Source organism: Saccopteryx bilineata, chromosome 3 (assembly GCF_036850765.1).
Source record: "Saccopteryx bilineata isolate mSacBil1 chromosome 3, mSacBil1_pri_phased_curated, whole genome shotgun sequence".
Taxonomy (NCBI): domain Eukaryota; kingdom Metazoa; phylum Chordata; class Mammalia; order Chiroptera; family Emballonuridae; genus Saccopteryx; species Saccopteryx bilineata.
The window spans coordinates 315,072,001-315,087,221 of record NC_089492.1 but is presented as its reverse complement, the minus strand read 5'-3'; the positions used below and the strand labels follow the sequence as shown (position 1 = coordinate 315,087,221).

The 15,221-nt window shown below is 50.2% G+C and overlaps 1 protein-coding gene and 1 pseudogene across 1 annotated transcript; both read right to left on the bottom strand.

Moving 5' to 3' along the window:
- Positions 1 to 597: 597 nt before the first annotated feature.
- Positions 598 to 14,956, bottom strand: PLAUR (plasminogen activator, urokinase receptor). Its single transcript, XM_066271887.1, is given in 8 exon segments — positions 598 to 994; positions 996 to 1,153; positions 1,975 to 2,121; positions 3,239 to 3,373; positions 4,360 to 4,512; positions 11,546 to 11,689; positions 12,800 to 12,910; positions 14,796 to 14,956. Coding segments are annotated over 8 exon segments (960 nt in total). The 5' UTR covers positions 14,851 to 14,956; the 3' UTR covers positions 598 to 937.
- On the bottom strand, positions 12,967 to 13,069 carry LOC136332861 (small nucleolar RNA SNORA28; annotated as a pseudogene).
- Positions 14,957 to 15,221: the final 265 nt, after the last annotated feature.

The following is a 15,221-nucleotide window of genomic DNA, read 5'->3' as shown; positions in this document are numbered from 1 at the left end:
TACCATGGAAGATGACGTATCTCTTTTATTTGCTATAGGGCTCATGTAATTTTGTCTCTGTGGGGTTGCTTCCGTGAACCACAGAAAACACGAACTCTTCAATATTGTGCTCCAAGAGTGCCACTGAAATGGCAGCTCTGCGATTTTGTCAGCCAGTCTGAGGGGACCCTAGGAAATAGAGTCCAGACTTTATCTCCTGGCAACAGGGCATCAGGGGAAATGTAGTGCCGTCCTTGTTCCTCACTGCAGTGCATCGAGGGAGTTCCGGCAGGCAGGTTCTCCCCAACACATCTCGCACCTCAGCCCGCAGGAAAGGCGGGCATGTCTCCATAGAACAACAGAATAGCCTTGACTTTTGCAGTTTGGGAGAAGTGACTGGGAGGTTAGTCCTTAGATGGGTGAGTACGAAGGTTGCATTCAGAGCCCAGAATGAGATGTAGAGGCAACTCAGGGTAAAGGCCACATGAGACTGTTCCCAAGGTGGGAGCCTCGAATGCCTGAGCCCATGTGACCCCTAATGCCAGGGGCCGGAGGAGGAGTGCCCCCCATACATCCTTTGAAAAATAGACGCTACGGAGAAGAGCAGACCTGGCCCTATTCATTGGTAGAAATATCTTTATATAAGTATAAAATATTAAATAAAACAAATATTAATTAATAATAACAATAGCTGCAACAAAATTAGTAATGACAATTCTTCTGCTGGCCTGCAGCCTTTCTCCGGCTTTCTCCTCTGCTTCTTATAATTCTATGGGACAGGTGTTTTTACAGCTGGGAAAACTGAGGCCCAGAGGGAGCAGCACACTGGCCTGAAGTCACACAGCAAGTCATCAGGGCTGGGAGCTGAGGGACGGGCGAAGGGTCCCCTGGATCCAGCCAGGGCAGGGAGAGTGTGGGGTTTAGGTCCAGAGGAAGGTGCCTCCCCATAGTCTCACAGTCAGAAGTAGGGTGATGGTGAGGCTGAGGTGGGCAGGGCCGGGCTGGGGGGCGCCCCCCCTGCGGAGGTGGATATCTCTCATTGGGTCATTGCAGCGATCTCCAGAACAGCAGGAGACGTTGACATGGGTCAGTCCGAAGGCTTCAGCCACATGGAGGCTCTGGCACCACGAGGGCGCTGCACAGCCTCTTACTGTGTAGCGTGCGTTCCCTGGCCCTGAGGAGAGAGAAGACTGTGAGACTCCCAGGTCTTGGGCCTGAGCTTCTCACTGGGTGATGAGCCACCTTGTGATGGACATAACCTGGCAAAAGCAGAAGTTCTAGGTGTGCTTCAGAAGACCTGTGAAGTCAGAATTATTCTCATAATAATGATAAAACATCATTTGGCTTTTTGCTCTCATGAGTATGCAGTGGTGTTTTCCAGAACCACTAGGACGTGTGATTTGCAACAGACCGAATGCAGAAGCAGCCACGAGGATCCAGCTGTCTTCCAGCAAGCCAGACAATAAAGAGATTTGCAAAACTGTAGAACAATGCCAGTCTTCTTGTTAAATTTTTTCATTTTGGAAAATGTAGTCTTTTTTTGTCATAAAAATATGTTCATGTGTAATGAGTTTTTAATTGTTATTTTAAAGTAAAACAATAAATATACTTTTTGTGACAGAAACAGAGAGAGACAGAGAGAGGGACAGACAGAAATTGGAGAGAGATGAGAAGCAACAATTCTTTGTTGCGGCACCTTAGTTGTTCAGTGATTGCTTTCTCATGTGTGCCTTGCCTGGGGGTGGGAGTGGGGGCTCCAGCAAAGCGAGTGACCCCTTGCTCAAGCCAGCAACCTTCGGCTCAAGCCAGAAACCATGGGATCATGTTTATGACCCCATGCTCAAGCTAGCGACCCCCACATTCAAGCCGATGACCTTGCAGTCCCATAGGAAGATACACCTCAATTAAGTCCAGCTAAACTGGAAGTCGACGACCTCTTGCAGACCTCCTCCCCTCCTCAATAGTGTCCTCTCCCAGTCTCCCAAAGGGCCTCACCATTAGTGCTTGTGGCTTCCATACATTGATTCATGGGACCTCGGCAGGCGGTGAGGGAGATCTCTTCAGAGGAACATCCATGGGTGCTGTTCCCCTCACAGCTGTAGCACTGCAGGCCATTCAGTGGCAAGTGTTGAAGTTCCAGGACTTGGGAGAAGATAAGAGATAAGCAAAATTAACACAGGGTGGGGGTGTAGGGAAGGGCGTCCTCCTCCCTTGCTTTGACAGGCAGCTCTGAGCCTAAGGTGTTATGACGCCCCCTTGTGGTTGACATTGGAATGACATACTCTCTCTCAATTCTTGTGCCCCTTTCTGATCAGGCACTGGGCAAACGCTGGGTAAGATGAAAAAGTCCCTGCCCTCAGAGAACTTACAATTTAGAACGACACCATCCCATATTGGTAGTCACTAGCCACATGTGATTGCATCAACATTTTAATTATTAATAATAATGAAATAATATTCAAAATTCAGTTCACATGTCAAGTGTTCCATAGCTATTTGTGGTGGTGGCAACCATACTTTAAAGATAGAGAGCTCTTACATCACTGCGGAAAGTGTGTCAGACTGTACTGTTTTATGAAGACAGAGTAACACAATGGATCTAGATTATACTGAAGGAGAGAGACAGGGAAAGTTTCACTGAGGATGATACTTTAAAGCTGAGGCCCGAGTGAGAAACAGCCAGTCAGCTGAACTCTTCAGGGAGACATGTTTCTAGAAGAGGGTATTGTACGTGCAAAGGCCATGAGGCAGGGTGGCATTCAGCAGTTGTAGAAACTAAATGAAGACCTTGAGGCAAATGGGCGAGGAATTACATAGGGCATAGTATGGCCTTTGGATTTTATTCTAAGAGCAAGGGGAAGTCGTTAAAGTGCTTGAGGAAGGAGAGTGACATGATCTCATATATGTTTACAAAAATCTTTCTTGCTGTTGTGCTGCACATTGGCTGTATTATATCAGGGAGACCAGAGAGGAGGTTACTGTAACAATTTAAGGAAGAGGTCATGGTGGCTTCAACTAGGGTGGTAAGCAGTGGATGGATCAAAAGATATAGGAAGCAGCAAGTGTGGGTCTTGGTGAAGTTTGATAGACTCATTGAATTCCCACAAAGTCCTTTGAGGAAGCGCTTGCGATGCCCACCTTTCAGAGGAGGAAACAGAGACCTAGAGAGGGCGTGTTTCCCTCACAGAGGGCGGCAATGTCCCCGAGCGCACCTGCCCATCAAGATCCCAGGCCTCACGCAGGTTCTCTGGCCCCTTACCTGGGCCCCCATTGCATTTGGTGGTGTTGCAGCACCGCAGGAAGTGGAAGGTGTGGTTGTTGTGGAAACCGGTAGGGCCTGGGCAGCCAGGAAGGTTGCCACAGCCTCGGGAGTGAGGCTCATCCTTTGGACTCCCTGTGGGGGGCAGAGCAGAGAGGTCAGATTTTCTTTTTTTTCTTTTTTTTTGTATTTTTCCGAAGCTGGAAACGGGGAGAGACAGTCAGACAGACTCCCGCATGCGCCTGACTGGGATCCACCCGGCACGCCCACCAGGGGGCGACGTTCTGCCCACCAGGGGGCGATGCTCTGCCCCTCCGGGGCATCGCTCTGTTGAGACCAGAGCCACTCCAGCACCTGGGGCAGAGGCCAAGGAGCCATCCCCAGCGCCCGGGCCATCTTTGCTCCAATGGAGCCTCAGCTGCGGGAGGGGAAGAGAGAGACAGAGAGGAAGGAGAGGGGGAGGGGTGGAGAAGCAGATGGGCGCTTCTCCTGTGTGCCCTGGCCGGGAATTGAACCCGGGACCCCTTGCACACCAGGCCGACGCTCTACCACTGAGCCAATCAGCCAGGGCCGAGAGGTCAGATTTTCAATGAAGGGCTGAGGCGGGGTTTGCCCACCACAACAGTCATCTGTCCATTCTGCTTCACCCTTCATTAAAGGGCCCTCATTGTCTTCGGGCCAGCCTTAATCTAGCCAAAAGATACATTTTCTAGCCTCAGTAGGTACAGTCATGTAGCTAAGTTTTGGCCAATGTGATATAAGTAGAAAGGTTCAGGGGACTTCCAGAAAGAAAAACTCTTACAAAAGGAGAGGCCCCATTTTTGCCCCTTCTTTTCACCTTCCTTCTTCCTCGAACTTGGACATGAGGCTGGAGCTCGGGCAGCTATTCTGGACTACGAGGCAATCTGGGAATGGAAGCAATATGTAGGAAATGAGAAAGTAGCTGGGTTTCCGGAGACCGTGGAACTGTCCTTGTGGCCCGGGACTTCCTAGCACTGGACTTTTTGTGTGTAAGAGAACTTTATACTTGCTCAAATCCCTGTTATTTGGGGATTTAAGTGCAGCCAGTCTTGGGGAGGAGCAAAGCAGAGAGGAAGAGTTGTTGGCAAGTTAGGGCTCACCTTCCAGGTTCTGGTGGGTCACCACCTCCAGGCACAGTTCTTGGGGGTCGCGGCATTGGAGGCTCTGGACCCAGCCCCTCTCACAGCTCAGGTCTGAAGAGGCGCAGGAAACACATTCGAGGTAACGGCTTCGGGGAAAGGTACGAGCCCGGCCTGATTGGGGAGGGGCAAGAGGGTGAGTCCACAAGGAGAGCCCTGGAGATCCAGCTCGTTCTCCCACTCTTCAGCCAATCACCATGCCCTGGCCCTTCTGAATCTTTCTAGAACCCATTTCGCTCCTTCCTTTCCAGTCCCATAACCAGGTCCAGCTCAGACCTCCCTCAACACCCAGCTTCCTCCCTGGCCTCCTGGTTTGCATTCTCGCCACTCTCACCCCAGCCCCAGCGCATCCCCATGTGGCCCTAGAAGGATGTTTCTAATGCTCAACTCTGACCCTGCCTCTCTGCTCAGAATCCTTCCAGGGCTCCTCAGTGCCCTCAGCATAAAACCCACAATTCTCAGTATGGAACTCAAGGCTCATCAGACTGGGTCCCGGCTACCTCTCCCTCCACTGGCCCCTCAGACTCTACTTCCACACAACTTCCCACAGTCTCCAAATATACATGCCAGAGCACCTAGCCTTTGCATCTGCTGTTCCCTTATTCTCTGCTTAACCATCTCCTGCTCATTCTTCGGGTGTCATCTCCAGGGCCTCTCTGGGCTCCCCAATCCCAGCCATGCTTACTCTGGGTCATCCCTGTCTGGTGACAGGCTTGTTTCCTTCAGTAGACTCTGAGCCCCCAAAGAGTAGGGCCATTCTTTGTCACTACTGTGTCTCAACATCACCCAGGGTAATGCCTGGGCCAGAGAGGATATTGAACAAAAAATGAATGAATGAATGAATGAATGAGTGACTGAATAATTACTTAAAACTCTTCTATTGTTCCCTGTGGTAGCCAGTCTCCAGGACACCCCCCAGTGATCCCTGCTTCCTGGTATTTATGCCCTTGTACAGTCCTTTCCCATGAAGAATAGGGCTGACCTGGGCAACCAAAAGGACTCTGTGGAAATGACGGTGTGTGATTCCTGTGCTGGATCGTAAAAGACGTTGCAAGTGTCCCCCAGCTCTCTTTTGGATCCCTTGCTCCAGGGGGAGTTGGTTGCCATGTTCTAAGGACAGCTAAGCAGCCTTATGGAGAGGTCTGTATGATGGGAACTGAGGCCTCTGCCAAAGCCAAGCGAGCAGACCCATGCGAGTGAAGCTGCCTCGGGAGCCTTCAGATGACCTCGGCTAAGCTGTCATCCTGACAACAACCACAGGAAAGATCCAGAACCATCTAGCTAAGCCAACTCCCGTATTCTTAACCTTCAGAAATTTGTGAAATAATGCATGTTCTTTTTGTTTTAAGTTTTTGGGCAATTTGTAATGCAGCAATAGATGATTAATACACTACCCAAGTGTGTCACCTGACTGATCTGTGATGACTTCGCTTCTCATGTGAACCTTCCGGGTCAGGCCAAGTGAAGGGATTACTACGCCCTGGATCCACTGCTCCTTCCCCTGTGCAGGCCTCGGCTGGCACCGTCCCCAACCCTGGCATGCTTGCTCCTTCCTGAACCCGGAAAGCCAAGCTGAGTTTGGGCCAAGTCTTAGAGAAATGAGAGGGCTGTCTCAGCCAAGGCTCTCAACTGGCAAGCCAGCAGCTGTAATTAGGTAAATCCATTATATCAAAGGCCAAATCTTCCCCCCTCCCCCCGCCAGAGAAAAATACTGTAACTAAAAGGCCAACAACCCATGTCTTCTCGCAGGAAATTCCACAAAAATAAAAACATGAACTGCCATCATTGCCCAAATAGCTGTCTCATACCACCCAGGGCTCTCCTCTGGGGACTCCTCCTATGCTGCTCTTCTAAATGTGGGTGGTCCTCAGGGTTCTGTCTTGGGCCCTTTTCATTTCTCACGCTGCACACTCTCTCCCATGTGAATGTTTATCTATTGACACGGCCTCATCTCCATCTACCTGCTGAGAGCTCATAAATCTCTCCTGGCAAGACTTCTCTCTGAGCTCCACACTTATATACCCAACTGCCCGGAGGCCCCCGACTACCCCTCAAACACCCAAATCTCTACATACCCTAACCGAAACTCCTTTTCCTGAATTCCACGTCTCGGAGGTGGTCCCACCCATCCTCCAGGGCAGAAACCTGTAGGCTCCCTGCCCCTGCACATCCCGGTAGCAGTCTGGATAGGCTATTGCCCTGCCCGCTAGCTCTTTAATCCTCCGGCTCTGCTCCTTCTAATCTCTATTAGGCACGTCTATCGAGTTCTTAATTTCAGTCACTGTCTTACATTTCCTGTTTGACTCTTTTAAAAATTGGACTCCAGAGTTCTGCTAAAACTTATCCTTTCTTCTATTTTCTTGAATAGATTGATCATAGCTATTGTAAAGTTCCCTGTCTAATAGCTCCAATATCTGAATCATTATGAGTCTGTTTCTGTTGTTGGATTTTTCTCTTGGTTTTCTGGTCAATAGGTCCTTTTTAATTTCTTCAGGTTACTTTGTAAGTTTTGATTAGATGCCAGACATTATAGATGAAAATTTGTAAAGGCTCTAAAGGATGTATCTTCTTCCAAAGAAGGTTAGGTTCTGTTGAAGATGGGAAGCAGACTTTTTCAGGGCTGTTCCAATTCAGATTTGCCCCTACTCCTAGGGCGCGGTCTTGGAGAAAAGCCTGAGTTGGTTATCAAGGCCTTTCTTGCCAACTTGGCAACTTGGGTCTCCCCAGCGTCCGTGCCTGCTGGAATCCCTGCTCAGTTCTGTAGCTTCCCAGATACTGTTTTCTGCTGAGTTTCTTGGAGTTACCGTATGCATGCATAGCTTGCCAATGCCTGAAGGAAGTCGTCTGTACATTTGGGGACTCCCTTTTCTGTGGTTCCAAGTATTCCAGGGTTTTGCCTCTCATTTTCTAGACACTCTGGCAGCCCCAGACTCTGCCTCTGTCTTCTTGGCCTAGTGACAATCTCTTTCCATTCAAGTTCCATTCCCCATCATAGCCCCACATTGGAAAGGCGCTCAGGGAAAATTCCAGCTTGTCTGTGGAACTCAACTCTTGTGCTTCCCTAGTCCAAAGACCATAGTATCTCAACTTCCTCTCTTCATCTGCTGCCCTCCAGCGACTTCCACTACCTGTTCACTTGACAACTTTCCTAGCTGTCATTGGTGGGGGTTAGTCTAATACAATCAACTCCATCATGACCAGAACTACAAAAGCTCTGCTGTGTGTAATCTATCACTAAACCTTGCTCATCTCCTGGTAAGTAGCGCCCAAGTCCATCCACGTGTCTCCATCTGCAGGGCTGGCGCTCTAATGCAGTTACCTTTGGCTTCACCTGGACAGTCTCACCCACTTCCAAGCTGGTCTCTCTTTTCCTACCTTCCCTCCATCACCTCTTCCCTCCATCACCTCTTCCCTCCATCACCTCTTTCCTCTATCAGTGCATCCCTCCATCACCTCTTTCCTCTATCACTGCATCCCTCCATCACCTCTTCCCTCCATCACCACATCCCTCCATCACCTCTTCCCTCCATCACCGCATCCCTCCATCACCTCTTCCCTCCATCACCGCATCCTTCCATCACCTCTTCCCTCCATCACCTCTTCCCTCCATCACCTCTTTCCTCTATCAGTGCATCCCTCCATCGCCTCTTCCCTCCATCACCTCTTCCCTCCATCACCTCTTCCCTCCATCACCGCATCCCTCCATCACTACATCCCTCCATCACTGCATCCATCACCTCTTCCCTCCATCACCTCTTCCCCCCATCACCTCTTTCCTCTATCAGTGCATCCCTCCATCACCTCTTCCCTCCATCACCTCTTCCCTCCATCACCTCTTCCCTCCATCACCGCATCCCTCCATCACTGCATCCATCACCTCTTCCCTCCATCACCGCATCCCTCCATCACCGCATCACCTCTTCTCTTCTTCATCTCTTCCCTCCTTAACCTCTTCCCTCCATCACCGCATCCCTCCATCACCTCTTCTCTCCATCATTGCATCCCTCCATCACCTCCTCCCTCCATCACCGCATCCATCACCTCTTCCCTCCTTCACCTCTTCCCTCCTTCACCTCTTCCCTCCATCACCTCTTCCCTCCATCACCTCTTTCCTCCATCACCTCTTCCCTCCATCACATCCCTCCATCACCTCTTCCCTCCATCACCTCTTCCCTCCATCACCTCTTCCCTCCATCACCTCTTTCCTCCATCACCTCTTCCCTCCATCACCTCTTCCCTCCATCACCGCATCCCTCCATCACCGCATCCTTCCATCACCTCTTCCCTCCATCACCACATCCCTCCATCACCTCTTCCCTCCATCACCACATCCCTCCATTACCTCTTCCCTCCATCACCACATCCTTCCACCACTGCTTCCCTCCATAGCTTCCCTCCATCACCACATCCCTCCATCACCTCTTCCCTCCATCACTGCTCCTTCCATCATCGCTTCCCTCCATCACCGCGTCCCTTCATCATCACTTCCCTCCATCACCGCGTCCCTCCATCATCACTTCCCTCCATCACAACATCTTTCCATCATTTTCCAAATGAAGTCTACATTCCACACCACAGCCTGGAAAGCCCTATGTAATATGACCCTGCCAATTTCAACAGCTTCTCGGGCCCCATTTTCCCCTGCATCCAGCCATACTTATACTTCTATCCACTTGTGGACTTTTGTATCTGTTGCTCCCTATGCCCAGAAAACCCTTTCCACTGTCTTTTTAACAGTCTGACTCCTACTCATCCCTCAAGATCCAGCTTAGCTGTTGCTTCCTGTAGGAAACCTTCCCTAACCTGAGTCAGGTATCTCCTCGAGGGTCTCACAGCCCCTACATTCACTGCAGCCCTGATCACTCCAGGCTCTGCTTCCCCCATCTCAGTCCTGACAGTTTTGGACTGTGCTTCCCCATGACTGGGACCCCTTTGGTCTCTGTCCCCTCTCTCATGGTCCTGACCTCTCTGCCTGTGCTCCCCAGCTCCCAGCTCTGATTACTCTTGCAATCGGTCTGTCACACCCTTCCCTCCACTGGACTGGGAGCTCCACCAGGGCAGGGACCAAGGCTGTCTTGGTCACTGCAATGTCCCGTATCATTTCCATACAGGATGTGATTTAACCCAGTGGTCCCCAAACCCCGGGCCGCAGACCGGTACCAGTCCGTGGGCCATTTGGTACTAGTCTGCAGAGAAAGAATAAATAATTTACATTATTTCTGTTTTATTTATATTTAAGTCTGAACAATGTTTTATTTTAAAAAAATGACCAGATTCCCTCTGTTACATCCATCTAAGATTCACTCTTGATGCTTGTCTCGGTCACATGATACATTTATCCGTCCCACCCTAAAGGCCGGTCCGTGAAAATATTTTCTGACATTAAACCGGTCCATGGCCCAAAAAAAGGTTAGGGACCACTGCTCTAACCCACTGTTCTAGTCACCACAAGCAGGGTAAGGTCGCAGTAGAAATGGGACTGATAGAGGCATGTCAGTTATTAAATTTCTAAATTGACAGCTGCTGCCCCAAGCTCTCTCTCTGGTGGACCCCTGACCACTGCCAACTTTTTCTTTAGAATCTTCATGTCTCCAAGATTCATCAGCTTGTAACACCAGGCCCAGCAGGGGGTCTCCAGAGGTCTTTTCCAATTGATCAATGCCTTTTGTACTGATCGATATTGTTAAATATTTTGAATATTATCTCTTATTAGAAGCCCTACTCAGACTCAATTATTAGTGCTTTCCTTAAACATGTCTAGCCAGGAAAGGAAGCTGATGTTCTCTTTCATCACTTCCTTGAAAACAAACATCTACTTCAGTTCCCACCAACAGATAAATGTTTGAGCTTAGGACAGATGAAATAGAAAGAGGCAGAGTAAACAGAAGCTCTCCTCTACTGACGGCATTGCGAGTGGACTGGCCTACACCAGCTTCCTTCCTCATTATGGCCAGAAAGAAGAATTTCTGTCTGACTATCTCCAACAGTGATCTATGCCTTCCCCGCCCTTCCTCTTCTGTGAACACTTGGGGAATTGGAACTTTTCTTTCTTTCTTTCTTTAATTTTTTATTTCTTTTAGTGAGAAAAGCAGAGACAGAGAGAGGGACAGATAGAGACAGACCGGCAGGAAAGGAGAGAGATGAGAACCATCAGTTCTTCGCTGCAGCACCTTAGTTGTTCATTGATTGCTTTCTCATATGTGCCTTGACCGTGGGGGCTACATAGAGCGAGTGACCCCTTACTCAAGCCAGCGACCTTGGACTTCAAGCCAGTGACTCTGTGCTCAAGTCAGTGACCCCACACTCAGGCGGGTGAGCCTGTGCTCAAGCCGGTGACCTCAGGGTTTCAAACTTAGGTCCTCTGCGTCCCAGTCTGACTCTCTATCCACTGAGCCACCGTCTGGTTAGGCTGAAACCTTTCTAAGTCTTTTTCTTAAACTGACCAGAGCCTGAAGCTACGAAACTCAACACAAGGACTTACGGAACTTTCTTCCCATTCTTTTTCCCTGCCCAAATCAAGGACCATCTATTCTAGGGAACTTTCTGAGCCACAGAAGCCTGTGATACTCTTCTCTTTGACTTTCCTTAAGCAATTTGAGTCTCTGGTAACTCTGGTCTTTGTATCCTGGTCCCTTAGCATCTTATCGTTTGAACCATTCCCTGTCCTATCGCAAAAGTTAGATGACAAATCATCATTGAGATACCACATCTACCTCTCAGGTGGGTGAATGTGTGTGTAGCTCTTAAGGGTAGGTGTTGCATCTTACACATAACACCCATCAAAACAAACACATATGGGAAGGGACAGGGTTAGGGATGGGGAGGAGTTTGTGGTTGGGATTGGGGACAGTTTGAGATAAAATGGAGTTGATTTAGGGATGGGGTTAAAAATGTTTGGAATAAGAATGATTTTGAGTTGGAGAGTGTTGGGGGTGAAATGAAATTGGGGATAGGATTGGAGGTGAGGCCAAGTTGGGGTTGGGAATGGGGTTGGGCTGGAAATGTGTTTGGGTTAAGAAAGGGTTTGACTTGGGGAAGGTGTGGAGTTGGGGTTGGGTGTCAGAGGATTGAGGAGAGGACCGGGATGACGATGGGGTTGAGTTGGAGACAGTCTGGGGTTGGGTCTGGCAAGGGCTGTCCTACTTACCAGGGCGGAGCCGGTTGCACAAATCCGAGCCACACACAGCCTCTGTCAGCGTGATGATCTGCATGCCAATCCGATAGCTCATGGTCCTATTGGTCTTCTCTGAGTGGGCACAGCCTGTCTCCATCACCTCCAGCTCTTCACTTTCTGTGCAGAATGTATCTCTGTCACCTTACAGGCTCCCCTGGGCCCAACCAGCCTCAAACACTCCTGGTCTTAAGGTCACCCATTCCTGTGGCTGATTCCCCAGCCTCTACTCTTGTTTGGGTCCAACCCTGTCTTTTCTAGAATTAACCCCCCTCAGCACATCCCCACAGGGAGCCTACACTATTACTGGGACCTTCTAGATCCATCTACCTCCCCCTCCCAGCTTAGTGATCTTAGTGGGGAGATGCCTCTAATAGAAATTTTTTAATGAAAATGCATTAAACTCACCCAAAAGTATAAGAGAATGATAATAAATACTGTATATTCATCACCCAACTTTATAAAATATTAGCATTTTGCTAAATTTGTTTCAAATATTTAAAAAGTGAACTAAACCTAAAAAGTACAGTGAAAGCCTTATGCTACCCCCCCCATCACATTCCCTATTGTCCTGTCCAGAGCCAACCACTGGAGTAGGTAATTCTCACACATTCTATGCAGAACAACACACACTGTTGTTTGACATATTTTACACTTTATATATAAAGGCATCATACCCTGCAACATGCTTTTTTTCTCTCAACCTTCTGTTTTTGAGATGTATCCACATTAATACCCACAGCTCTAGTTTCCCCATTTAAACTGCTGCGCTGCATACTATTGCGTTATGTGATTGCACCATAATTTTCTCCTCTGCTGCCGAGTGACTTCAAGGTGTTTCCAATTTTCCATACCATATACATTATTGCTAAGAACATTCTCATACATGTGTCCCAGGGCACATACAGCCAGGGTTCTTTGGTGTTTCTGTATTCCTAGGAGTTGAAATGCTGGCTGTAGGGTACTCTAATCTCCATCTACACACTAGATATCGCCAAATCGCTCTGTGGGGTGGCTGCACCATTTGGCCCCCTAAAAGCAGGGCCTGCAGCTTCACATTCTCATCAACCCCAATTGTCAGACTTTTAAATGTTATGAGAATAAAACAGAGTCACCTTGTGTTTTTTTTTTCTTTTTTTCTATTTTTCTTTTTTTTATTTTCTTGATCGCTGGTGGGACAGGTTTCTTGGTCACTGGTATTCCCTGTGGCTCCCAAGTGGGGGAGCTTACCTTGCCATGTGCGCAGGACCGTGGTTCTGCAGAGATCCTGGCCGGGGACACACTCTTCCACCTGGCAGTTCCCGGTCCTCGTACAGCGCATGCACCGCAGGCCCCAGGTGGCTGTAGGGAGAAGGAGGAGACAACGGGAGAGTTTTTTTGTTTGTTTGTTTTTTTACATTGTCTAAGTATATAGAAAGGTTTGTCTCATGGAGGAGAGAGTACCCGAATAGGTTAGACTTTGTTAGTATAGCAAGCTCAAATTGTGCAGGAGAGTTTATTATAGCTCTGCGCCAGGATGCCCCTCTGGCGCCCTGATGTCCCAATACCGGGACCAGGTCTCCAAACCCTGGGCCCTCAGGTTTGTGCCCCACATTCCGCCAGCCCAACGCTGAGATCAGATCAGCCCCACTTCTGGTCTCTCTCTAGCTCCTTGTTCTATCTCTGCACCTTTCCTCAGATTCTATCGCTGCCCACAAATCCTTCCCGAAAATCTTGCCTTCGCTCTTTTTCCCTTGAAATCTGTCCGTGTGCCGGGCCTAACCCTGGGAGTCCCACCTAGCTCCACCCTCTCTGTCCATCCTGACTTTCCAGCTCTGCCACCCCAGCCCTCCCACCCCTCGGTCTACTCTGCCCGCTCTCCCAGGGGCGACCCGCCTCACCAGACTCTGGGACCTTGACCTTTCATCCCCGTTCCCCCTGCCCATTACTAACTACACCCCCCCCCACACACACACTCACTTCCCCGGGTTCTGCCCGCTCCAAAGCCTCTCCCCAGTGCTCCTCCCGGAGTTCTAACCCCGCCCGTTAACCCTCGGGAGATTCTGACCGCAACTCTGGCGGCACTCACAGCTGCCTCCACGGCTGTCCGCCTCCCTCCCCGGGGCTGTCCCCCTCCCTCCCCTCGAGTGTCCCCTTCCCTCCCCGAGGCTCTCTCCCCTCCCTCCCCGCAGCTCTCTCCCCTCCCTCCTCCAGGTTCTCTCCCCTCCCCCTAGCTCCTCCCGGAGGCTATAGCCCGCAGGCTGGCCCGGTTGCAAGGCCTGTTCCCTGCCCACCAGGATCCCCTGTGGCTCCCTGCCCCTCCACCCCCAAATTTGGTGTCCAACAGTCATTACTCATTCTTGATCTCCAACGGTTGGGAGAGTTTTCCGGGTTATTCACTGACGAATACTCCTCACCCCAAACCACTCCCGACCTCCTAGCCCGCCCTGATTCAGTTCCTTCTCTATTTCCTCTACTTTTGCCAACTCTTTCCCCTCTACATCTGCCAGGGAAAGGAGGTGAGAGGGTTCGGTGGCTAGGGGGTAAAGGGAAGCATCCTCGAGGAACGCTCAGTCTGACTCTCTTTGATTAATCTTTTAAATTTTATTGATGAGAGAGGGATACAGAGCGAGCGAGAGCACGATTGAGAAACATCAACCTGTTTCTGCATGTGCCCCGACCAGGGATCGAACCATAAACCTCTAAGCATCAGGATGACACTCTTAACGAACCCGGCTATCTGGCTAGGGCTCAGCCTGACTCTCTGTGGACCTTGTGTAAAATGCGCTGTTCTGCCGATGTTTGGGGAGAGGGGTTCGACAGAGTGGAGAGAGCAGTGGGACGCCCCTGCAGTGATCAGAATTCCACGGACTCAAGGACTGGCTGTGTGACCTCGGACCACTTACTTAACCTCTCTGCGCCGCAGTTTCCTTCTGTGTGAAACAGAGTTAAAATACAGTTCTGTGTGCCCAGTTCGAAATTGCAAGTAAGTAAGGAGTTTAGGAGGACCTGGAATAAAAAGCGCACTCACGAAACGGCGGCTATTGTTAAAATGCCTTCGCCCAACTATTTGCTATTTCCCGAGTACCTACTGTGTACCGGGTACAGTGCCGCGTGCAGCTGCAGGTAGCAGAACTGTTACTCCACCTCCAGCTCGCCAGACTCGAGTCCTCCCTCTTTTCCCGTTCCCTCCTTTCCTCGCCCTCAGATCCAGTTCCCAGCTGGGTGCTGGGGACCCAGCCCCTACCTGGAATGCAAGTTTGAACCAACAGCAGCAGCGGCAGCAGCAGCGGGACGCCCATGTCCGGCAGCAGCTCCTGTGCGCGGGCTCCCTGCACCTCTGAGTCTGGCCCCGGGAAGGAGAGCGTTTTGTGGTCCCGGGGGCTCCTCCCAGACAGTTTGCGAAAGAGCGAGTCAGCCCTAGATGCGTGGGCGCCCCACCTCCTTCCCCAAACCCCCCACCCCCACCCCGGCCAAACTTCCTTTACCAGGGCGTGGCCAGCGCGGAGTAAGGGGGCTGGCTTTGCTCTGACTCACGCGGCAGTGGTCACGTCTCTGTCCCCAGCTCGCGGGTGCAAATTCCAGCTCTGCCTCTTTCTGCTGTGCGATCTTGGGCGAGTGAACTCATCCCTGAGATTAAAACTGGTCCCGATGGGAAATTCGTGGCTGATTA